A 24,430-nucleotide genomic window follows, 5' to 3' on the forward strand; every position below is an offset into this window, starting at 1 on the left:
TATGCCAATGTGTTGAGTTTGACAGTTTTTCTAGTTTTGAAACAGAAGTACCACAGATTAGTTAATTTAAAAACCGTATAAGAAGATCAAAGTAGATCTAGTCTTCACATGTGATCACTCTCATCGGCTTACTTCCCTTTTCAAGGAACATAATTAAAAGGTTTAAATGGAAAAAAATGGTTACTCTTTTTCCTTTTCCTATTACATAGGAGGATTGAGGAAAGGAAAGGGGGCTAGTAGAACCGAACTCACACCTGTTGTGTGGAAGACACCATCAAATACCACTAGAATATTAGCCTTGGTTTCTTCATTAACTAATACTATGTGTTTCTTATTATCAAGAAGGCAGCGAAAGATAACAACAAATATCAAATTGCAAGAATGAAAAAGCAAAACAAAGAACTTCAAAACGGAAGGCAGAGACAAGGAACAGTAGGTACAAAAGATGGACTTTCCTCATGATTTTCATATTCTATGAGACAAACCAAAAAATACATGACAGAAGATTTTTCTTTTTATCCAGAATAAAAATAAAAAGATTAATCTCAATTCATAAACAATAAACAAAAAAGGAAATCCACTTGTTTTTTTATGAAGAAGCAGGAAAGGAGTGAACCAAATGAATCAAGCCTCACAAATTAAATTATGTTTCAACTCAGCCAAGCCCCAAATGGGCTCAATACAGAAGGCAATCATATGACAGAAATTGACGCCAAAAGATGTCCATTCACCATCGCCGTCAAACCTAGATATCAAAGGCTACTGATTAAATAAATAATGTGTCACACCTGGCTGCTGCTGCAAAGATGCAGATGAGGCAACACTGTTAATACTAGATGCTTGGACTCCAACTCCCAGTCCAAGTTGAGGAGAGACAGAGGAGCTTTGAGAATTGAACTGAAATTATAAAATAAGGTAAGAGCACATAATAAGACTAAGTCACCAGCATATTAGGATGGAGGAAACCAATGCAACAAGTAATAAAGTGCAATAAGCCCAAAGACAGCAGCAGATTCTCAAGTTCTTCCCAACTCACTATATTTCCTCTCTTTTTACTTAATCGGATTATCTCCTCCTTTTAGGGTGCCAAACTAGCAAATTCACATGGTGTTAAAACAATGCCATAGAGTTGATATTTTCAACTGATGTAGAATCTACAGAACGAAATCTAGATGATTCCTTGATGCTACATGCTAGGGTTTGAAAGTAAGAGTTTTTTTTTTTTTTTGAAATTTTTTTTAGGGCTTTACCCAGAAGGGAAGCCCTTTCAAAAATTCTCAATGGCCAGGGCAGAACCCAAGCCAAAGAGTATTTTTGTTTTTAACTTCAAAGAATTTTGTCATATAATAACAAGTCCACTGGGTCTAAAAGCAATACTACGCAAAGAAAATGTTAACAAGGAAGACAAGGGAATCGACAAAAAAAGGATGTGCATAGTGAAAAAGGGCAGAGTTAAAAATTTAAAGAAAATATGGTGCTGAAGTAACAAAATCATGCGATGAAGGGAAACAAGAAATGCAACCAACCAAAAGAAGCAAATGTCATGAACAAACATTAAACAGCACCTGTGGCAGAAGTGGATTCTGTTGTTGGGACGAGAACTGCTTAAGGTTTCCTCCACTAAGTGGAGGTATACCAAGAAGATTACTCTGACCCTGCTGCTGTACTTGCTGAAATCGTTGCAAGAACTTCTCCCTCTGGTCAGGTGCAATTTCAGTTCTTCCACGGAATTGGCCCTGAAAGCACAAGAAACATATTGAACTCGAATGATACCTGTTGAAGCAATTGAATATATAGTGGTCTTGGACAAAAAGTTAGAAACTTATAGATTAAATCACACCCCAAAGTATGTTATCAACATGAAAAAGAAACTAAACTTGAAACATACTTGGGATCATGCATGGGAAATCCGACGTATCCTTACAGCAATCCATAACTATTGAGAAAGATTTTCTTAGTGACAGCACTCCGTATCAATTTAGGCGACGTATTCTCTTTCAACATCGATGAGGTGCTATAGTTTTCATATACTCTCTCCAGCTAGGAATGAAGATACATAGAATAAAAGCAATTTCCAACAAGCAAAGCAGATACCAAGATCAGGAATAGTTTTTAAGGACTGTCAGCATTTAATGACATATTTGAGGTGCTAATAACTTTGATTTTTAAACTTGCAGCATGCGATAAACGAATAAATAGGTAAACATTTAAGTGGCAATTGAGAGCTCGCATAAATGATAAAAAGGAAAACATACCGCTTCATTTTGATTCTGAAAGGAACTGCCAGGCCTCCATTGCATACCAGGACCAACAGAAGGAGAGAAAACCCTACCAGTCATAACCGTAGCATCACCAGGATTTGCCCCATCAGCAACACCAATTCCATCTGTAGCCTTAGCTGCTTGTGACATCATCATTCTGTTAGCCAGAGGGGATACCAAAGCCTGACCCATGGCATTACTTCCAAGCCTATCCTCGGAACCTAAGGTATTTCTCTTCGTGACTTCAGAAGCTGAAGGAATAGCTCCTAGACCTCCATTCCCAGTAGCTGCACCACCAGAACCAAGTGTAATACTAGCCACGGGTTGGTTAGATAGGGAACCTCTATTGACACCCCTTAAAGCAGTTTCATTAAGAGCAGGGGAAGGCTTTCGACCAGGGAAGCTTGTCACGTCATCTTCTTTTATCGCATTAGACATGCTAGTTGGAGATAAAGCAGCAACAGCACCTGCATGTTCCAAGAAACCACATCAGAAGTTCTGAAGAAAACAAAAAAAAAATTGATGTATCATAGAGCTTTCGAGTTGAAGCATGTTTAATACCCTGTGTTGCATGACTGCCAGCGGGTGTTGTGGGTGCAGAAGCAGCAACTGCACTACTTTTAGGAGGTGGGGTCCTTGCAACTGCTTCAGAGCTACTGTCCTGTGATGCTGTTTCATCAGCCTGATCCTGAACACAAGCAGCTTGCTGTGCTGAAGATGTTACAGACACCTTGAAAGCAAACCGTCAATTAGTTCTTTACATTGGCAATGCTAAGTAAGCTAATGAACCCTATAAATTTGGAAAGAATGGGTCTCAAACTTTACTTTTAGCCAATGAAACAAAAAAATAAATATCATAGTATTAACATCAGAAATGTAGAAGAAAGGTGAATAAAGTGTCTTCAAAAACAATTCAACAGTTGCATCAAAGAGATATGGCGAGAAAGGAGAAAGGTGGTAGAGATTGAAATTATTTGTGTATTTTGGGGTTTTGGATGGTCAGTTTGAGGAAGTGGCATCATAAGAACCATACACATGCTACACCTACTTTGAGAAGTAGACACTGCTCCTTCAATTCTGGCTGCTTCAGGGGAAATTTTGTATTTTAATATATTCACAAACTTAAAAACATATCAATTTTGAAAAAAAGATGAACTTATAACTTTAGGCTTCAGTATCTTCAGCCATGAACAGTAGGAAACATATATTCATAATATTAAACGATGACAAAGACATTGTATTTCAGTGAAATGTTTGTCTATACCCAATAGTACAAAAGGGAAAAATATTTTGTTGTTAGACTTGAGAGTGTCTTTGACCATGATTAGTAAGATGTAGGATATATATCGTTCTTTTTTATAAAGTAGTAGATATGCCTATAGCTAAAAACAATAGTATGAAATAATAAGGAAGCAGACATATTTCCTAAAATGTTTGTGTTGTTTCAGAGTACAAAGGGATAATATTTGTTATGAGGTTTGAGATTGTTTTCAGCCACAAACAGTAAAATAGATATCTTCCAGTAAAATTGACAAAGAAGACATATTTCGTCGCAAATGTTTGCATCGATTCCCGGAGTACCGACGTGATAGTATTTATCTTTAGGCCAAATTGTCTTCAACCATGAATAGCTGGAAGGAGATCAGCACAATACTAGAAAGACGACATAGGAGTCATTTCTTTGAAAGTGTTTGCGACCCTTCATACTCCCTCCATTTAAAATTTATGAGTCTTACTTCCTTTTTATTCTGTTTCAAAAAATATCTTGTCTTTCTATATTTAGTAAGTTTTTGGTTTCAACATTTCCATTATACCCTTAATGACACTTCCTTATAGGAAATACATGGCATATTTAAGACCAGAAAATTATTGCATTGTCAAATTGCTACTTAGTTGTGACATATAGTCTTGAGCTGATTCGGCATACAGTGTGGACTGCCAATGTCAAGAACATAGAAGAACATGCTACATGACTGGCCTTGCAGGAATGGAATCTATATACATTAGCTCTCATATGGGGTCTTTGGGAGGAGAGGAACAGGATTTCTAAGTGGGGAATAGGAAAGTTTTTTGTACATTTGAGAAATAGCTTTCTGTTTTAAGTTAATTTTGCTTCACCCACGAGGTTCCTATTTGTATAGATGATTGTGTCTTTTGTAGAGAATTTTCGCTGCACCCACGAAATTCTAATCAATACAATTATTACTTTCTCAAAAACAAAAGCTCCTTTAGGTGAAAGAAAATCAAACTTTTAAAACTCAATATCACATTTGAAGAAGAAAAAATTACCCTACAAGAGAAGGTAGATCAATCGTTGAGCTTCTGAAAAGTTCAATGCATTACCAAGACTTGTCCATCAAAACCTTGCTCCAAGTTGTAAGAATTCATAGACACATAATGTTTTATGTTAACTAGTTTTCCAGTAGTTACTCGAGAAAACCTGATGATGCCATAAATTTTCATCAAAAAATAAAAAAAGACACCATATCTTTTAAGTTGCTTTTGTTTCATGTTGTTGTATTAGCCTGAAATAATTCTTTCGCATACATCATTTTCTTTCCAACCCATTCTCACGACAAATGATATTTCTTTTTGAGAAAGTTCTCATGACAAATGATATTATTCATCAGATTTCAATTAAATGGGCAAAAGAGAAAGACATAATACGATTATTTCCACTTAGATTCAAAGATTAATAGAAGAATCGCTCATAATCCCCGTTATATTGGGAATAGTTCCAACAGACATCCATTGCCTTAGGCATCAAAGCAGTAGAACTTCTAAGTAGTAAAATACAAATTGGAATAAATGCAGAAGATGAAGATCAATTCGATAAGGCATACAATAAACAAAACAAAGAGTACCAACTACCAAGTGAACTAATCTACATGACCACAATCACGGTATCTAGCTTAAACGAAATAGTACAAGTCAGAACCATAGTGCCATACTACTAGCCTTCCAAGTAACCACTGCCTGACTTATTAGCAACGGGAAAGAAAATGTGTAACAAACTGCGCTCAAATCTTTTGGGTTACACTGTGCTCAAATGTTTCCATCCAAAAGCCCACGTAATGCCAAAAGAGGAAAGAGATAAGGAAAAAAAGCAAACCATACCGATGATTGAGCAGGGGAAGAGGCCAGAGAATTTTTCACACTCAAAACAGCACTGGCAACAGTGACACCCTGGAAAACCAAAACAATGTTACAGCTTCTGCAGAGGCTGTATGTCCCATCCCTACATAGATGGGCAAGGAATTTCTTTCCTCTACTTTTTTAATATATATTTTGAATTAGTTAAGGCACACAGTATTGCACGTGAATACCAAAAGATACTAGAAATGGGAACTGCTATTTACATAAACATCAATTACGCCCCAAATAAGTCGCAGCTGCCTAGGTGAATCATCCATATCTATTTCACTCTATTCGGGCTCAACTCATTCCAATACTGGTAAAATATGTCTTTTAAGGAACTTAAGGCTTCTCTAAAACTTAAGGTTATCCAAATCTCACACTTCTCCAAATCCAGACCTAATAACAACAACTAAGCCTTCATTTAAAGTAGTTGGTATTGCTTATATAGAATTTTTTCTTATATTGTGTTATGCTCTTAGTCAAGCGGAGTTAAGTTTATATTAATTTCAAGAACTTTTAGTTCTTCTGAGACAACTCCCATCCATGTAATTAAGATCTATCTCATCTCTTCCCTTTATAATAATAGATAAGTGTAAGATTTATAGCTCAAACCTAGTCAAAGATCTTTGATGCCCTTTATATTGATTAGATTGCTGAATGCAAGATCCTCGTAGTAAGCTGAACCAAGATCCAGATGGTCGGACTCACTATTTGGTGAAAACGACGATGGCTGTGGCTGATTCTCGAAACGATAGAGCCACTAGGCATTGTCGTCAGATTATGAGAAGTATTGATTCAAGTAGGCGAACTAAAATATTGAATACCAGTACCCACCTGGGCTATGACCAGTACAAGATGTTGAAATTGGGATACTCATCGAAATCTTAATGTCATCGAGGGGATGGAGAAAGAAGATGTTGAAGATGATAGAAGGGCAACGCGTTCTTCTTCACTTCCCGAGCTGACTGACACGTGGCAGAGATCAAATGGTCTTACTTCATAATTCAAATCTACTAAGAAATAATATGATAATAACAGCTCATCCGCTGATGAGGTATTGGTAAAAGTGGCCCATAATCCGAAATCCAAAGATAAGAGGTATATCAAAAAGTAAAAGATATGAATCTCTACGAAAAACATAAAAAGGCATTAAAACAAGAGGATATTCCTCAGAAGTACAAAGTCATGCCCTTTCCCTTCAAAAGATCTCATACTTCATTTCCCTCCATACTATCCACATAAGTGCTAATGGAGCAACATCCTATGACAGGCGTCTTCGCTTCCATCTTCTGAAGAACTATCATAATAAAGCATCCTTCATAGTACCCAAACATAGTTCATTGTATATGGAACCATCTAAAAAGCTCCCACCACATACGTGGCGCTACCTAATATGTTATAAGAGATAATCCACGCCCTCCCTCGAGTGTTTACACATGAAGCACCAACTAACATATGTAATCCTCCTTTTCTTCAAGTCTTAGGCCGTAAGAATTGCATCTCTAGCAGCCAACCAAGCAAGAAAATACACCTTTCTTCGCGCATTAGGTATCCAAAAGGATAGACGAGGGAAATCTAACTTCTCTCTAACTAGCAACTTGCAGTAGTAACTCTTCACCGAAAATCGCCCAATGCTTCCTAACTGCCATCCCAAGAATCCTGGCTCTCAACGAGTAAGGTTTGCTTGTAGCATTTTAAGTAGACTTTGAAATCCCACTATCTCTGAGTCCTGAAAGTTCCTAAAAAATTTGAGATCCCAAATAACACTCTCCTCATGTAACCTCCTAAACTGTTGGACCATCATCTACCTTTTGGCACGAAATAATATATATATTCAGGAAAGTAATCTTCAACATGTCCCTGCTCCACCTGTCCAACAAAAGCTAAGCCTACACCCACCCGCCACCTTGAATGAGATACACCCACGAAATCCTTTTTCTTTATGGATAAATACACCCACAAAACTCTTCCCATCCTTTCACAATATTCCTCCAAAAGCTGCACCTAGAGGAAGTAGTGATGTTCTTGGCTATTCTCCCCCACCCCTCAATGATGTCATATTTATCTGCTATCACCTCTCTCCCTAATGAATGCTCCTCTGTTTTGAGATCTCCATAGCCAAATTCTAAGCAAGGCCTTGTTGAAGATGCAGAGATCTTTTACTCCCAGCCCTCCCCACCTTTTGGGAGTCATATCAGCTTCTTAATTGACTAAGTAAATTTTCTTGCTCCATCAGTTTACTCCCACAGGCATTATGGTCAGCATAATGCTAAACTAAATATAACACATAAAACACTAACCTTATCAATGATATGGTGAAAACATTGCACTTTTTGGCAACATAGTTACAATTAGGACCATGAAAGAATTACTTTTTCTCAAGCAATACAGTATTGTTAGAACCATGAAAATGCTATCGCTCTTCTAGCAATAGAGTAAAGATTGGTTTAATTCACAGGCTAGCAACAACAACAACAACGACCCAGTGTAATCCCACAAGTGGGGTCTGGGGAGGGTAATATGTACGCAGACCTTACCCCTACCCCGAAGGGTAGAGAGGCTGTTTCCAGGAGACCCTCGGCTCAAAAAAGCAATAGGAGATGATATATTAGTACCATAAAAATGCGTAATAAAAATAACAACAATATATAAGAGATATGAAATATGAAATACAGAATACGAAATACGAAATACGAAATAGATGGCTGGTATAGTACCACTAGAATGTAAAGCCATGCATCAATAGATGACCAATGACATTCCTAGTCTAACTCCTAACTAGATAGTCTCCCTCTATTGTGCTGTAGAAATATTCACACTCTCCCCTAACCTACAACCTTAGTGCTCGACCTCCATAATTCCCTATCAAGGGCCATGTCCTCAGTAATCCTAAGTCGCGCCATGTCCTGTCTGATCACCTCTCCCCAATACTTCTTAGGTCTCCCTCTACCTCTCCGCGTGCCCACTACAGCCAGTCGCTCACACCTCCTCACCGGTGCATCAGTGCTCCTCCTCTGAATGTGCCCAAACCATCTGAGTCTTACTTCCCGCATCTTGTCCTCCATGGGGGCCACACCCACCTTCTCTCGAATATCTGCATTCCTAATCTTATCCATCCTTGTATGCCCGCACATCCACCTCAACATCCTCATCTCTGCTACTTTCATCTTCTGGGTGTGTGAGTTCTTTACCGGCCAACATTCAGTTCCATACAACATGGCAGGCCTAACCACTGCTCTATAAAACTTACCTTTTAGTAACGGTGGCACTTTCTTGTCACACAAGACTCCCGACGCTAACCTCCACTTCATCCACCCCACCCCTATACGGTGTGTGACATCCTCGTCAATCTCCCCGATCCCCTGAATAACCGATCCAAGGTACTTGAAACTACCTTTCTTGGGAATGACTTGAGAGTCAAGCCTCACTTCAACTCCCGCTTCCGTCGGCTCAACTCCAAATTTGCACTCGAGGTATTCCGTCTTCGTCCTACTCAACTTGAAACCTTTAGACTCAAGAGCATGTCTCCAAATCTCTAGCCTCTCGTTGACGCCGCCTCTTGTCTCGTCAATTAGAATAATGTCATCAGCAAATAGCATGCACCATGGAACCTCCCCTTGAATATGATGAGTCAGTGCATCCATCACCAGGGCAAATAGGAATGGGCTGAGCGCAGACCCTTGGTGCAACCCCGTAATAACTGGAAAGTGTTCAGAGTCGCCTCCTACTGTCCTAACCCGAGTCTTAGCTCCATCATACATGTCTTTAATCACCCTAATATAGTTACTCGGGACCCCTTTATCCTCTAAGCAGCTCCATAAGACCTTCCTAGGAACCTTATCGTACGCTTTCTCCAGATCAATAAACACCATGTGGAGATCCTTCTTCTTATCTCTATACTGTTCCACCATCCTCCTAATAAGGTGGATAGCTTCTGTGGTAGATCGTCCCGGCATGAACCCGAACTGGTTGTCTGAAATAGACACCTTCCTTCGCACTCTCATTTCTACCACTCTCTCCCAAACTTTCATTAATTCACAGGCTAGCTAGGCAAGAATTATAATGTAAGCATTGCCAGGTGATAAATAATAATATAACAATTCTTAACTGTAGAGTGTATAGATAACAATATAAAGATAGTTATGCATTAGACTCATGCAAGTATTCTTGCTCTATGTATTCTTATTCCATATCACATCCGCATAACATAACACATAGATCCCCACATTAGCTATGACAATATTAGTAATGCCCAGTCTAATACCAGCAACCAAATGTCGTGTTAGTAATACTGGGTTTTATTCCCAAGACCAAATGTGCAATTTATGTCTTAAAGTAAATGTTGTAGTTATATTTCACATGATCCCATATTGTTAGACCCGTCTAACTTCAATATTCTTTGTAATCATTCCTTAGTATTTTCCTTATGCTAGAATGACTACAACACTCAATAGACCACCAGGCAAAGACATCAATTATCAGCCACCAAAACAAGAATCTTCTTTTTTATTTGGTGGGACCAGCCACCATCAGCATGCATCATATCTCATTTGAACAATACTGTAGCAAGAAGTTCCTGGACCTCCACCCTAATTCCGAACACCCTTGTTAAGTACATTGCCCCCATCATGCTTTGCCACTATCCTCTCTTTTTTTTTAATAAAGACTTCGACACTATCCATATTAAAGAGATAACGTCATCTCCCAGATATTAGGACAAAGTGCCATATATTATTGCATGAAAAACATTTCGAAGTAATATGTAGACTAATGACTTGAATGTGTGTATATTAAGCCTATGCTCGAGTAAAAGCTGAGGATCTATGGGTTTAATCTCTTTTGATAAGGTGATCTATAGGTTTAATCATGAAGGCTAATTTTTTTTTTTTCTGAAACTGGTAACTTTTTAATCATGAAGGCTAATTAAAGAGGCAAAAATCCAAATGGTCCCTAACACACAAAGGTAGGACTAACTTGGTCCAGTATTAACCATGAATGCAAATGGTCCATAATATTTTATAAAAAGTGGACAATTTTGGTCCAAATATATAGAAATGACGGAAAATATAGGAGTCTTGTTAAGCTTAACCGATATTGATCACATTAGGAGAAAAAAGCATAATAGCTATACTGAAATCCCCAACTTGTATCAACCATAAAACCCTCAGCCTGTCGAAATCCCCAAACTGCGACCAAAAACCTTAAACTGCGAAATCCTTCATCTGAGCCCGTAGAAATTCCTAGTACACAACCAAAACCCATCGTCGAGCGTTGAAGATTATAGAATCAAATAGTAAATATACATAAACAAAAGGGCGGCGGGTTACATTCACCTATCAATGCCAATTCAATTGGGAACCACCAATTTAGAGCCAGCAAAATCTTCAGGTTACAAATTCAGAGCAACTCATGATTAACGATCACATCATGTCTGCTTCTTATACCTATCAACTAGCATTCCATGTCTCCTAGAATTTAGCAGGCTGAAAAGTCCATGCTCATCCTAGAAGTAAAATCCAATCTTTGAAACCCAAAATTCAGCAAATCAAGAAAACCCACCAGAGCAGTAAGCTTATCAATATTGTTGGTAACTAAGTGACAACAATGGAAAATCCCTTGACTTCGGACTGATTTTGGAGCAAAATATCTAGAAGATGATATAGGGTTCTTTGTTTTTCACTTCTCTCTATCAGGCTAATTGGAGCGCTTCTACATTTGTTTTCTTCTTTCACCGTAATCGGTAACAGGTCTTTTCTATTTGTCGTTAGTTTTAGGTTTTGGCCAAAACATTGAGAACAAATTTGTGTGCAGGGTGGTATATATTAAGAACCAAATAGTCCTACCCCAATATATTAGAATTTAGAAAATGACCACAAATTCTCTTAATTTTAGTAAAAACGGAAAAGGGGGAACTTTCGTATTATTATGGTATAGGAAAGAGAAATAAATATATCACTCAAAATTAAAAGATGAAACAACAAATAAATAACTTAGTTAGCGAAATAAATTAGAAAAAGAAAAGACGATTTGGATGTAAATTACCTTAACAAGACCAGGTGGACCGACAGTAACCAGATCTTCAAGAGACTCCACCTTATCAAGCGGTAAAGTGCTATAAAGCTCATCAACATCACTGAATTCATCAAAGTCCTCCTGAAAAATTACGCAATCCATAAAAAATTCTAATATTACATGCCAGAAAGAGGCCATTACTTCAAGAGCAATCCTAAGAACACTTTCAGAAGTGAATACACAGAAAAACAAGTGAAGAGACAGGAAAACAAGCAACCTAGCAACGCTACAGAATTCCATTTTAATGTACAGAAAATTAACAGGTTAGAGTGATAAATATGTTGATTTCTTCAAAATAACCCAAGCCAGGCACACGAGGAATAAACTGTATAGAGCAGCAAACCTGATTACGTTCCACATAATCGTCAAGGAAATCCTTGACATCATTGACTTGTTCAGGACTCAATTCATCATTATCCAGTAGTCTTAATATCAACTCTAATTTCATTATGTGAGCCTTGTGCCGAACAATGGATGTTTCCAAATGTACCTGAAGAAAACATTAAAAAGGAGTCTTTCCTCAATTATGGTAAGCCAAATGCACAATATACACAGATTTAATAACATCCTCTTACCAATCTTGGGGGCCTTTGCTTCCCTTTTTTAACTGAGAGTCCTTCCAATTCAGCCTCGAAAGTGTCGATTTGATTTTCGAGCTCCCCAACCTACCCCAAAACAATTATTAAAGTTCATGGAACACCAAGATAAAACTATCAGAAGTGCCAACACTTTTTGTCACAAATAGAATTTCCCCTTTTCGCCATTGCACAAGTATAAAGGTAAGAGTGGGAATATGCTCATCTGATATCTGTGGGTGCCTACTATTTTCTGTTTTCTTAGGATTGAAGTGGGAAAAACAGTGTTCTCAGAAATGTAAGATGGGCAGTAATGATTTGGTTAGATATTCCTCTAGTGAAAGTGCAAATACAAGTATAGACAACAAAGGAAATAGAGACATTCATTGTTGGGATACATATACAACAACAAACCCAGTGAAATCCCACATGTGAGGCCTAGAAAGGGTAATGTGTACGCAGAAATTAGAGAGGTTGTTTCCGGTAGACCCTCGGTTCAGAAAGACAAAAAGACATGATTTTCTATGAATGACACCTAATCTCCTACACAAATAGAAATCTCATAGCTTACTTTTAATTAACACTTCCTTGCCCCCTTTGGATCAGTACCTCGAATGCCAACCTGCTAGCCTCTTTTATACCCTCTCTATCATCGGATTCCAAACTGCTTGATTCGTACTAGATGCTCCTAATAGGAGACCCAGATAAGTAGTAAGTAGTAGGAACAGCCCCGATCCTGCAGTTCATCACTTGTGCTAGACCCTTAATGTTCTCCACCTTACCAACCGGGATAATTTCGCATTTTATGAAATTAATATTCAGGTCTGACGCATACTTATAAAAAAAATCTTCAGGTCTGACACCACTTGGAACCATGTCAACATTTGGATATTGCCAGCATCACAAAAAACTAAGGTGTCATCCACAAACAAAAGATGAGACACCTTTCGGAGCCATGGCCACTGATTGCAGCAGGAAAACTCCTTAAGCAACCCCCTGCCACAAGTCTATCCACCTCTTGCTCAATGCTTCCATCATTAATATGAACATTGGGAAAAGTGGGTCAGCCTATCTCATTCCTCTCGAGCTAACAAAGAAACCACATAGGTTACCGTTTACCGGGACAAAGAACATGGCAATAGAGATACAAAACTTGATCATTTCCTTCATCTAGCACCAAACCCGATTTTCATCATAATGAAATCAAAATACTCCCAAATGACATGATCAAAAGCCTTCTCAAGATCTAATTTGCACAAGTTCCCCTTGCTTTTTTCCCGAGTCCACCGCTTCATTGGTCCACCAAAGCTGCATCAAGAATTTGCATGCCTTCTGCAAAAGCATTCTGAGAAGTCTCAAGTAGAGACTGATAAGTCTAATACCCTCTTTAGTCTATTAGGAATCTTAGATATAATCTTATAGAAGCTTCCACTAGACTAATAGGTCTATAATCCTTAACATTCGAAGCTCCTCTCTTTTCTGAACAAGACAATAAGGAGGCACTGAGAATCGGGTAGTGTTAAAATCCCCTCCCAACACTCGAGGAATATCCCATTCCTCCGTAAAAGTGGCCATATCCTCCCAAAACAGCAACTTAGATCCTCCCCCTACATGACCATACACCCCCCCTCCCCAAAAAAAAAACCTCACTCCATTCCAACCCTACAACTATGAGATCTACTGAATAGAACTCGTCCTTTGAACCACCAAACATTCAACTTTTCTCTCATCCCATAGTAAAAAATTCCCCATGCATTACCCCTAGCCGGAATAGTCTCGCAGTTCACCCATCTTCCACCTCACAGACTCCTGACAATGCTATCCGTCACCGTTTCCATTTTAGTTTCCTGCAAGCAAACAATATCCGCCCCCATTCTTTAAGTCCTACCTTGATGATAGCCCTCTTGATAGGGTCATCCATCCCCTCCCAACACTCGAGGAATATCCCATTCCCCTGTAAAAGTGGTCATATCCTCCCAAAACAGTAACTTAGATCCTCCCCCTACATGGCCATACAACACCCCCCCCCCCCAACAATACCTCACTCCATTCCAACCCTACAACTATGAGATCCACTCAATAGAACTCGTCCTTTGAACCTCCAAACATTCAACTTTTCTCACATCCCATAGTAAATAATTCCCCATGCATTACCCCTAGCTGGAACAGTCTCATACTTCACCAATCTTCCGCCCCACAAACTCCTGACAATGTTATCCGTCACCGTTTCCATTTTAGTTTCCTGTAAGCAAACAATATTCGCCCCATACTTTAAGTCCCACATTGATGATAGCCCTCTTGCTAGGGTCATCCATCCCCTCATGTTCCATCTAATGATTTTACTATCTACCCCCCGCCCCCCTCCAACTTCCATCAACTCACCCCACTACTCTTAGATCTCCTCTCGTATATCATAATTCTACCTTCTCCTTCCTGATCTTTCCCCACTCTCCCCTCCCACTCACTTTTCTACGTCTTTACCTTCATTAGTATCTCGGTCAATGTCATACAAAAGTTATAATACCATGTCCTCTTTCCCTGTACATAAATACATACATATATATACACATTATATATCTACACACACACACACACACACATATATATATATATATTGTGTGTGTGCGCGCGCTTATTTTGCAAAGGAACATGCTTGACATATACATAGTGTGTGTCTCTCCTTTGTGTGTGCTTATTTTGGAAAAGAACATGCTATATACATATGTGTGCGCGCGCGCGCGTGCACACTTATTTTGGAAAGGAACATGCTAGACATATATCTTCTCACACAATGCTTTAGATGGTTAATGATACCGATACGGAACACAATATTATCAAATGCAGAAATAAAAAGAGACCAACTAGGAATTGCATTCAGACTGTTATGTTATGACATGTATCACAAAACTATTTTAGAAACAAGTAGTTGCTTGATAAATGGTGACTTCGATAAAAGAAATTCTAGGCCTCATACTGAGAATGGAAAATAGAAGGGCTGAAACTGAAAACTCAAAAAGGGAGGAAGGAATTGAAGAAATTGGAGTTCCATGTCAACTTTGGAAGTAGGACAGGCAGCAAAGTTGAGAGGAAAAAGAGTTGTAGAATTTAGCAATAAAGATAAAAATATTAAGTTGGAATGTAAGAGGTTTAAATGACTGTTCTAAACGTAGGACTGTTAAGTTGTCAATGTCAAAATGGAAGGTTGACATCTATTTTATACAAGAAGTTCAGATTGCCAGACGGACAAATAGAGAGGTGAGTCAATGGGTGGAGTATGAGGTTATAGAACCGTTTGGTAGTAAAGGTGGAATAGGAACAGGGTGGCTTGTCTTAGGGACAATTTCTATTTCATGTGAGTCTGAAAATACAGATACAGGAGAATTTATGTGGTCAAAGAAGCAAATCACGCATAGCATCAAGAATAGATAGGATCTTATTCTCAACTGAATGAGACTGGAACTTTCAAATGCAATAAACAATTATTACTTCCAAAAGTAGTGCCAGACCATAGCCCTCTAATGTTATATTGTGGGCAATAATAGAGGACATAGTAGTTTAACTTCAAAAGATGTGGCTGGCACATGAGGTTTTATGGACATGGTAAGAAGTTGGTGGGATGGTTTTGAAGCAACGGAAAAACATGATTTCAAACTCGCCAACAAAATGAAAGTGTTAAAAAGATCCGATGGAATGGAACACACATGCATTTGGCAACACAAAGAGGAGGAAACCAGAAGTGCTGGAGAAATTGTTCAAAATGGACAGAGAGGCAGAACGTAGGCCACTCTCGAACTGAGAGTTGGTGCAGAAAGCAGCCGTGACAATGGAAATCAAAGAGATAGCAAATTGTGAGCAGACTTCTTGCAGACAGAAATCCAAGTGCCTTTAGTTGCAAAATCAGGATAAGAACATTAAGTGCTTTTGAAAATGACATATGAGGAAAGGACATACAATCATATTGACATATTAGAAGTAACTGGAGAAATGATTGATGATGGAGAGGCTATCAGTAATCACATGGTAAACTTCTAGAAGACATTATCATCAGAAACCAAGAATTAGTGAACAAATGGGGAAACAAGGAACTGCCTTGTCCAGATAGAGAGAAAAGTGAATGGCTCCATTGAAGAGAAAGAAATAGTGGAAGCAACGAGGATCGGACGAATTTACTATATCTTTTTATCAAAAATGGTGGACAATAATCAAGGAATGTAATGAAGATTTAGATAACTTTCACGAGACTGAATACTTTCTTAAATGTATAAATAACCAATCTGTTATTCCATTTGGAGTTTAGAGAGAGAAACTCTCCTCTCTAGGATTAATACCCCTTTCCCGTGCAGTTCTCCTTGGATCACATTAAGTTGATCTACCAAAATCTAACCAATTTCAGGTATAAAGCTTTGTCACAAAGTAGACAACAAGAACAAGGATGACCATGGAAATTGGAAAAACAAAGAACCTTGTAAAGTAAAGTGGTTTCAATGGCTCAGAGAGGCTTGCTTGACCCAACACAGTCTACAAAGAAGAGGTATAATTATTTGCAACATGTGTTAAAGTGTGAAGATAATGAAGATGTGAAGCACTTATTCATCCACCTCAGAATCACATACCAGATGTGGTACATGATTGTAGATTTGCTTGAAGTTAAATGGTGCATGCTAGAATCTCCTAGAGACCAGTTACATTGCTGGAGTAGAAGAGGATCATAAAAAGGCAACAAAAGTTGTGGAGCACTGTATCAGTGGCTATATGGTTGACTGTTTGTTGCAAGGAAAGAAATCAGAGATACTCTGAAGACAACAACAACAACAACAAACCCAGTGAAATCCCACATGTGGGGTCTAGGGAGGGTAATGTGTACGCGGTCCTTACCCCTGCCTTGAGAAAGTAGAGAGGTTGTTTCCGGTAGACTAGGGGTGTCAATGGATATTTAAAAACCGACTAAACCGATCAAACCGTACCTTACCGAACCGATTTTTAGGTTTTTTTAATAAAACCGTAGGTTTTTATATAAATGATATTTTAAAAAATGCCAAAATTTAACCGAGTTGTACTGATACCAAAGAGACACCGACATGATTGGTTCTAAAAGTCTAATTTTGGTTATATATAATAAAATAACTAAAAAATTGGTATGGTACAAATTTTATAGAATAACCGACCGAACCAAACCATTGACACCCCTAGGCTCAGAAAAGATACAAAAGCAAAACGGATAAAAGGCTCAAGAAAGGAAAAACGGGAAATAACAATAAGCAGCAATACCAACAAGGCAATCAGAAAACCAAAGCGCAAGAATCAACATGTAGTAACAGGAATATGAGAAGAAGAAATACAAGACTAGCACTAAATAGTACGCTTACAAAGAAGACGCTCGGCTACCTAACCCTCCACTCTAATTCTCGACCTCCACACCTTCCTATCACGGATCATGTCCTCGATGAGCTGAAGCATCATCATGTCTTGCCTAATCACCTATCCCTAAAACTTATTGAGTCTACCCCTACCTCTCCTTAGGCCCTCCATGACCAACCTCTTGTATCTTCTAACTGGGGCATCGGCGCCTCTCCTCTTCACATGACCGAACCATCTAAGTCTCGCTTCCCGCATCTTGTCCTCCGAGTCTTGCTTCCCGCATCTTGTCCTCCATCGGATCCACTCCCACCTTGTCTCGAATAACTTCATTCCTAATCTTATCCAATCTAGTGTACCCGCACATCCATCTCAACATCCTCATTTCTGTCACTTCCATCTTCTGGACATGGGACTTCTTGACTGGCGGCACTCAGCCCCATACAACATAGTCGGTCGGACAACCACTCTGTACAACTTACCTTTAAGTTTTGGTGGCACATTCTTATCACACAAAACACTGGAAGCAAGCCTCTATTTCATCCACCCCGCCCCGATACAATGTGTGACCTCCTCGTCAATCTCTCCATTCCCCAAAATAATTGACCCAAGGTACTTGAAACTATCTCTCCTATGAATGACTTGTGAATCCAACCTCACATCCCCATCCACTTCCTGATCCGCACCACTGAAGCACAACCGCACCACTAAACTTGCACTTCAGAGGTACTTTGAAGACAAAAAGGATAATATTTGTACCTTAAAGCATAGATGATTAGCTCTCTTAGCCAGATAGCCTTTCCATATAATAATGAAAACAACGGAAACGAGCCTCTATTTCATCCACCCCGCCCCGATACGATGTGTGACCTCCTCGTCAATCTCTCCATTCCCCTGACTGATCCGCACCATTGAACTTGCACTTCAGAGATACTATGAAGACAAAAAGGACAATATTTGTACCTTAAAGTATAGATGATTAGCTCTCTTAGCCAGATAGCCTTTCTGTATAATAATGAAAATGTACAAGGAGATAGGATGGTTAATCTCTTCAGTTTTTTTAACATGTAGCTAGTGCATTAAGATGCAAATAGTTGGGGGTTGTACTACTCATTCGTTGCACTCTACGGGTGCTATTCTTTAAATAAAATTTTCTTACTTGGAAATTAAATGTTAAGTTTTTACCCTTGGAAGAATGGAAGATAAAACTGATGGAAAGAGAAGCCATTCTACTCTTGGAAGATAAACATATGGAAAGAGAAGCGAAATTTTTGAACCAATAAAACCTCTGAAAAAAGTAATTCATTTGAAGAGGTAAAGGAGATAGATTCTCAAGTTCATACCACATTATTCAACCAATCTCGTGTCTCTGATTTGGCCTTCTCCCTTGGGTCCTGATACATTTGGAAGAACAAAATGAAACACACTCACAACTAATACAATTACAACCAAAATGGTACTATGACATAAAATGCAAAGCTGACTTTGAACCCACATATGGACTAAAATATAATGGAAAACCAAAAGCTAAAACTAAAATTGGCAGAAGAAGCATCTTTTGACCTTGCATTCACAAAGCCTCCATTAATGGATGATAAAAGACATCACTACTTCTTTAATGTACAGCCAGCACTCAACTAAGGGTCTATGAATGGGAGATGGAAAAGTTGATTAACTGTTGTCGAGAATAGTACAAGCCTAGTACTACAAAGCACCTATGCTAGGTGCAAGTATTTGTATTTATATTCCTATCTAATGCTTTATTTTCTCTAAGAAAAGATCATTTTCATCAATCTTTTTCTAAGATAGTAAGTATTGGGCTTTTAAATGTGTATGTTTGCTACATGGAAAATACACAAAATAGTATAGCCACTTTCTAAGGATTTCTTTTAGCTGGGACCTATTAACTTCTACATGGAAACCAAAAACACGACAGAAAATAAAACATACAGAGCTAGGAAATGGTGACCTCAAAGTTGTAGAGCAACGCTTACCGTCTTAGGTTGTTGACCCAAACCTTCTTTTGAAAATGCTTTGGTCTTAGTTTCTTTCTCACATATTTTGAATCGCTCCATTTCACGCTCAATAAGCTTACGAGCATCCATTAATGCTTGTTCATACGAGGCACTTACCTATGTCAATAAACAAAAATAAAACTAGTCAAATAAAATTGCATGGTTTTGTTGAAGACATAACAAAAAGTAGAATCTATGATCACACAGAAGGTAAATGGATGCACTGATGCAAAAAGGCCACCAACTCAATGGTCATAACTAAGCAATTGTATGGCAAGAAGCCATCAGTTTTTTAAATTAGTACCGATAAGTCATTATTAATCTACAAAAAGAAAGAGAAGTGCATAACTATATACTGTAAAAGAGTGTATCGGTAGAAGGTCATCTCATCAATTAGTTAAAACTTCATTCACAATTATGAATCCATCTTCATCGTATTTATACAAATATAATTTAACTCTAACCATAAGAACCATGCTCAACCAAATAAGGCACTTAATATGGAGAAGAAGAAGAAGTAAAAATTGAAAAATAAGCACCTAGCTAAAACTTCTCTAAGAATCATCAACAAACTAGTTATATCAACATGTCCTATCAAATCAGTAGCAGTCTCAATTTGATTGCCTAGAACAGAGCATTTTCACTTTCTTGCCTTATCCCAAGTCTATCTCTAGTTCCCTTCAGTAGTAGCATTTTCTCTTCTTGTCCTTTTCCTTTCTCCATCAATATCCCTACCACTTCATATTCAATGAGATGGAGTGCATTACCTTCCAAAAGAACAAAATGAATGCCTACTACTTTTACAATAAAGATTAGCAGTCATATTGTAAAGGTGCATGTGTCACTCGTACAGAGAGTGCATTAGCACCCCTTGCCACTTCTTTCCTACCAACAAGACCACTTTCCTTCTCCTTCTAAAGCTGCAGCATAATAGGTAGATTTATTTTCTCCGTGCAAAGTCTTAAAATAATACCAAATTTGAGTAAACAAATGTCTGCGCAACAATCAACAACACACATGGGACATACACTCTCTAGAACCATCTTTGTCACCAACATAAGGAACTCAGATCTTGCTCGAGTATGTTGAAACAGAATTGAAATCACAAGTCCAACAGGGGCCTCAAGTAAATGGGAAGTGTTTCCAGCTGGTAGGAAAGAGTAGTGGGCATGTTTAGGAGTTCCCACACCAAGGTAGAAACTAGGCTGACTCTGTAATGCAGCCCTTGAAATATTCGAGCAAAAACATGTCTAAAGATAACCTAAACTTAGACATTAAAGAAAGAACAAAAATCACTCAAAGTTCAGAGGTGAGAAAGAAGGTTCGGAATCATCATTCTTTCTAGAATAGTTGACACTACATAAAGAAGTAGTTGTGGTCCAAACTTCCCCATACACAACATCCATGCGTAGTTTCTTGTACAGTTAAAACTTATTCTTTTAGTTAAGATCAAGAACAGCAAAAGTGAATGATCACAATAGTCTAGGTTTCTGAAGCAGCTTATACTCGCCGGACTAATAGCTTTAACTAGGTTCTCCTAGAATTTTGTAATCTTATCTGGAGATTTCTATACATTTCTTCATTTATAGTTCATTTATACTTAAGGGTAAGTTCTACAGAGTGGTGGTCAGATCAACGATGTTGTATGGGGCAAAGTGTTGGCCAGTCAAGATCGCTCATGTCCAGAAGATGAAGGTAGCAGAGATGAGGATGTTGCGATGGATATGCGGGCACACCAGGTTAGATAGGATCAGAAATGAGGTTATTCGCGACAAGGTGGGTGTGGCCCCTGTTGAGGACAAGATGCGGGAAGCGCGGCTTAGGTGGCTTGGGCACGTGAGGAGGACTAGCACAGACGCCCGGTGAGGAGGCGTGAGAGGTTGACATTGGAGGGACTACGGAGAGGTAGAGATAGGCCAAATAAAAGGTGGGGAGAGGTGATTAGGCAAGACATGGCGCACCTTCCGCTGACCGAGGATATGACCCTTGATAGGAAGGTATGGAGGTTGAGGATTAGGGTAGTAGAGTAGGTAGTCTAGAATGTTCATAATAGTAGTATTGGCACACAGTCTCGCTTTCTGTTGGTAGTAGGTTTTTATGACTAACCGTTGTTTTCTTTCATTGTTGATCATCTTACTATCTTGTTATTTTTATTCTGCTTTTATATGGCTTTTTGGTACTTTACCTTCTTGTCTATATTTTCATTAATGTGGTACTTATGCTTTCCTAAGTCGAGGGTCTATTGGAAACAGTCTCTCTATCCTCACAAAGTAGGGGTAAGGTATGCGTACACACTATCCTCCCCAGACCCCATGGTGTGGGATAATACTGGGCATGTTGTTGACAAGAGGGTACCATTGAAACTCAAAGGTAAGTTCTACAGAGCGGTGGTTAGGCCGGCTATGTTATATGGGGCTGAGTGTTGGCCAGTTAAGAATTCACATATCCAGAAGATGAAGGTAGCCGAAATGAGGATGTTGAGATGGATGCGCGGGCATACTAAACTGGATAAGATAAGGAATGAAGTTATTAGGGAGAGGTGGGCGTTGCTCCTATGGATGACAAGATGCGGGAAGCGAGGCTTAGGTGGTTTGGACACATGCGGATGAGAACCATAGATTCCCCAGTTAGGAGGTGCGAGCGGTTGGCTTTGGCAGGTACGAGAAGAGGTAGAGGGCGTCCTAAGAAGAATTGGGGAGAGGTGATCAGGCAAGACATGGCGCGACTCAAGATTTCCGAGGACATGGCTCTTGATAGGAAAGCGTGGAGGTCGAGCATTAGGGTTGTATGCTAGGGGTAGTTCATAGTTTTTCCCTCTTTGTACAGGGTAGTCTGATAGAGTTATGCCTAGGTCTGTTAGCGGTATATGTTATGGTCACATTATTTTGTTATTTTGCATATGATTTTATTATTGCACTCCCTTTCACCTATTTGATCTATTTTAAGATATTATTATCACTTCTCTTGCTTTTTTTGTTGTTACCTATCTCTCCTTTCGTGTCTTTTTGAAATTATTATATCTCCTGTTGAGCCGAGGGTCTCCCGGAAACAGCCTCTCTACCCTTCCGGGGTAGGGGTAAGGTCTGCGTACATCCTACCCTCCCCAGACCACTAGTGGGATTTTACTGGGTATGTTGTTGTTGTTGTTGTTGCAATTCTTTTTCCTTAGAATAATAATCAGGTCCGAATCATCCTATTATTTTGATGTCAATCAACTAAAATTGAGGAGTTCGCGATATTCAGCATTCTTTTAGACAAGGCACTTACAGATCTTTGAGTGGCTGCCAAATACTTTTATCAATGACGGGTTAAATTTGACACCAAACATGCAGAATTTTGTTCTTTAATAAGTGACAAGAAATCAAGCATTTCCAGCCGAAATATTATGTTCCCCCAGAACAGCATGCATTATGAAATTGAGAGAACAGTAATCACTAACTTTCAATTCTATTGATATAGCAAGTCTTATCAACCAATAAGCACAGCTAGTATTAGTGATTGACGAGTAAATGCATCTAACTACCAAGACTCAATTGAATAGTATGTAAACCAGAAAGAAAACAGCCTGAATTGGTACCTTTTTATCTTTGATTTCACTTGATTGAATCCATGTTTTGATTTGGTCTCTATACCTCTGAAGCTTTTTGATCTCCTTTTTCAAATCCGCTTCAAATTTTTCCTTCTGGTTCGCATTATCCGTGTCGTAAACCTGAAGAAAGAACACTCAATTAAAGAAAGCTTTCTGCAAATGTGGGCTACTGAAGTAGTAGAAACGGCAAACAAAAAAAAAAGAATTGGTACCTTGTTCCATATGCTATCGAAGACATCAACGCCTTCTTGAACTTTCTTCAGAACTCGATCGATTTCACCCTGTAGCTTTCGACTCGCTCCCATTGCAACGATGATTGAAGAGAACGGATCAAACAAAACCCTACTGGGGTTTTCGTTTTATCACACACTAGAGATGAGTAATTGGATTAGTTCTGACTTCTGTCTCGTTTTTTGTTTTAGGGCTTTTACAGGTCGACCATGGTTTAGATTTGGTGGGAGGGGTCCATAAATCCTATGACACCCCCCCCCGCCCTACACCCCCCAATCCCTGATATAATTCTTTGCAAAGTAACTCATTTTTAAGGTTAAGGAAAATTAGGATAATTAATAAAGTAAAAAGGTATATTCTGCCCATTTCCAATTTCTACTAATTTATCACTAATTACGTCTTATATATAAATTAAACAATTAAATTCATACAAATGCTATCGAAATTAGTGAAACAAGTTATTAATAATATTAAAAATAATAATAAGTACACTATATTCATAAATAGATCATCATAATAATAAAATAAAAAATAAAATGTTCCATTCAAAATTTAGATCATACATACTATTTCCTAACAACATCACATATAATCCATAACTTATCGTATATAATATTTTCTAAATTACTTTTTTTTGGGGACTTTTGGGATTATATTTTTTGTTAACTAATTAACTGGGAATTCAATGTTAAGGATTTTTGTTTGTAAATCTCAATAGTTTATAACTTTTTTCGCAGTAGTGTTTAACAATATCGTATCCTATGAAAGAGTAATTAAATTACTTATATATATATATATATATATATATATATATATATATATGGTGAATCACATTAGCAACCTTACTGTTCATCAAGTAGTTATGTTATACAAATAAAAATCTCCAAAATAATTAATACATAATTTCAGCGTAAAAGGAGGTTAACCACCCAAACAACTAGATTTAGTTGTAATATAATAGAAGGATTAAACAGAACTGACCCAAAAAAAGTATCTGACTTGAAAACAAGAGCAAAAACCTGAAGAAAATAATAACACTTTGTACACTTGAAAATAACCAATATTTTATAGCTAATTGGAGATAAGTAATTAGAATTGGAAATAAAAAATCTAGGTAGAAGAAAGAATGAAACAAAAGGAAGGCAAAACTTATATCTGACGTTGGAGTTGGAAGCGGCAAAAGGAAAGAGACGA

At 38.3% G+C, this 24,430-nt stretch overlaps 1 protein-coding gene across 3 annotated transcripts in view; it reads right to left on the reverse strand.

The window, feature by feature from the left end:
* The window catches only part of LOC104238492 (uncharacterized), a 36,519-nt gene extending 13,062 nt beyond the window's left edge, over positions 1–23,457 (reverse strand). For 2 of the 3 annotated variants that reach the window (XM_070170736.1, XM_009792857.2), the window contains exons 1-12: positions 23,218–23,457; positions 22,994–23,125; positions 19,396–19,533; positions 18,745–18,795; positions 12,047–12,136; positions 11,815–11,961; positions 11,442–11,552; positions 5,379–5,447; positions 2,823–2,991; positions 2,256–2,728; positions 1,566–1,736; positions 789–897 (exon numbers count right to left, since the gene is read on the reverse strand). In XM_070170736.1, the coding sequence (XP_070026837.1) occupies positions 789–897; positions 1,566–1,736; positions 2,256–2,728; positions 2,823–2,991; positions 5,379–5,447; positions 11,442–11,552; positions 11,815–11,961; positions 12,047–12,136; positions 18,745–18,795; positions 19,396–19,533; positions 22,994–23,125; positions 23,218–23,310 (1,753 nt within the window). In that variant the 5' untranslated portion in view covers positions 23,311–23,457. The remainder of the gene's footprint in view (positions 1–788; positions 898–1,565; positions 1,737–2,255; positions 2,729–2,822; positions 2,992–5,378; positions 5,448–11,441; positions 11,553–11,814; positions 11,962–12,046; positions 12,137–18,744; positions 18,796–19,395; positions 19,534–22,993; positions 23,126–23,217) is intronic. The other variant, XM_070170737.1, reaches the window with a different exon arrangement.
* Between the last annotated feature and the right edge of the window lie 973 nt (positions 23,458–24,430).

This window comes from Nicotiana sylvestris, chromosome 3 (genome assembly GCF_000393655.2).
Source record: "Nicotiana sylvestris chromosome 3, ASM39365v2, whole genome shotgun sequence".
Classification (NCBI taxonomy): Eukaryota; Viridiplantae; Streptophyta; class Magnoliopsida; order Solanales; family Solanaceae; genus Nicotiana; species Nicotiana sylvestris.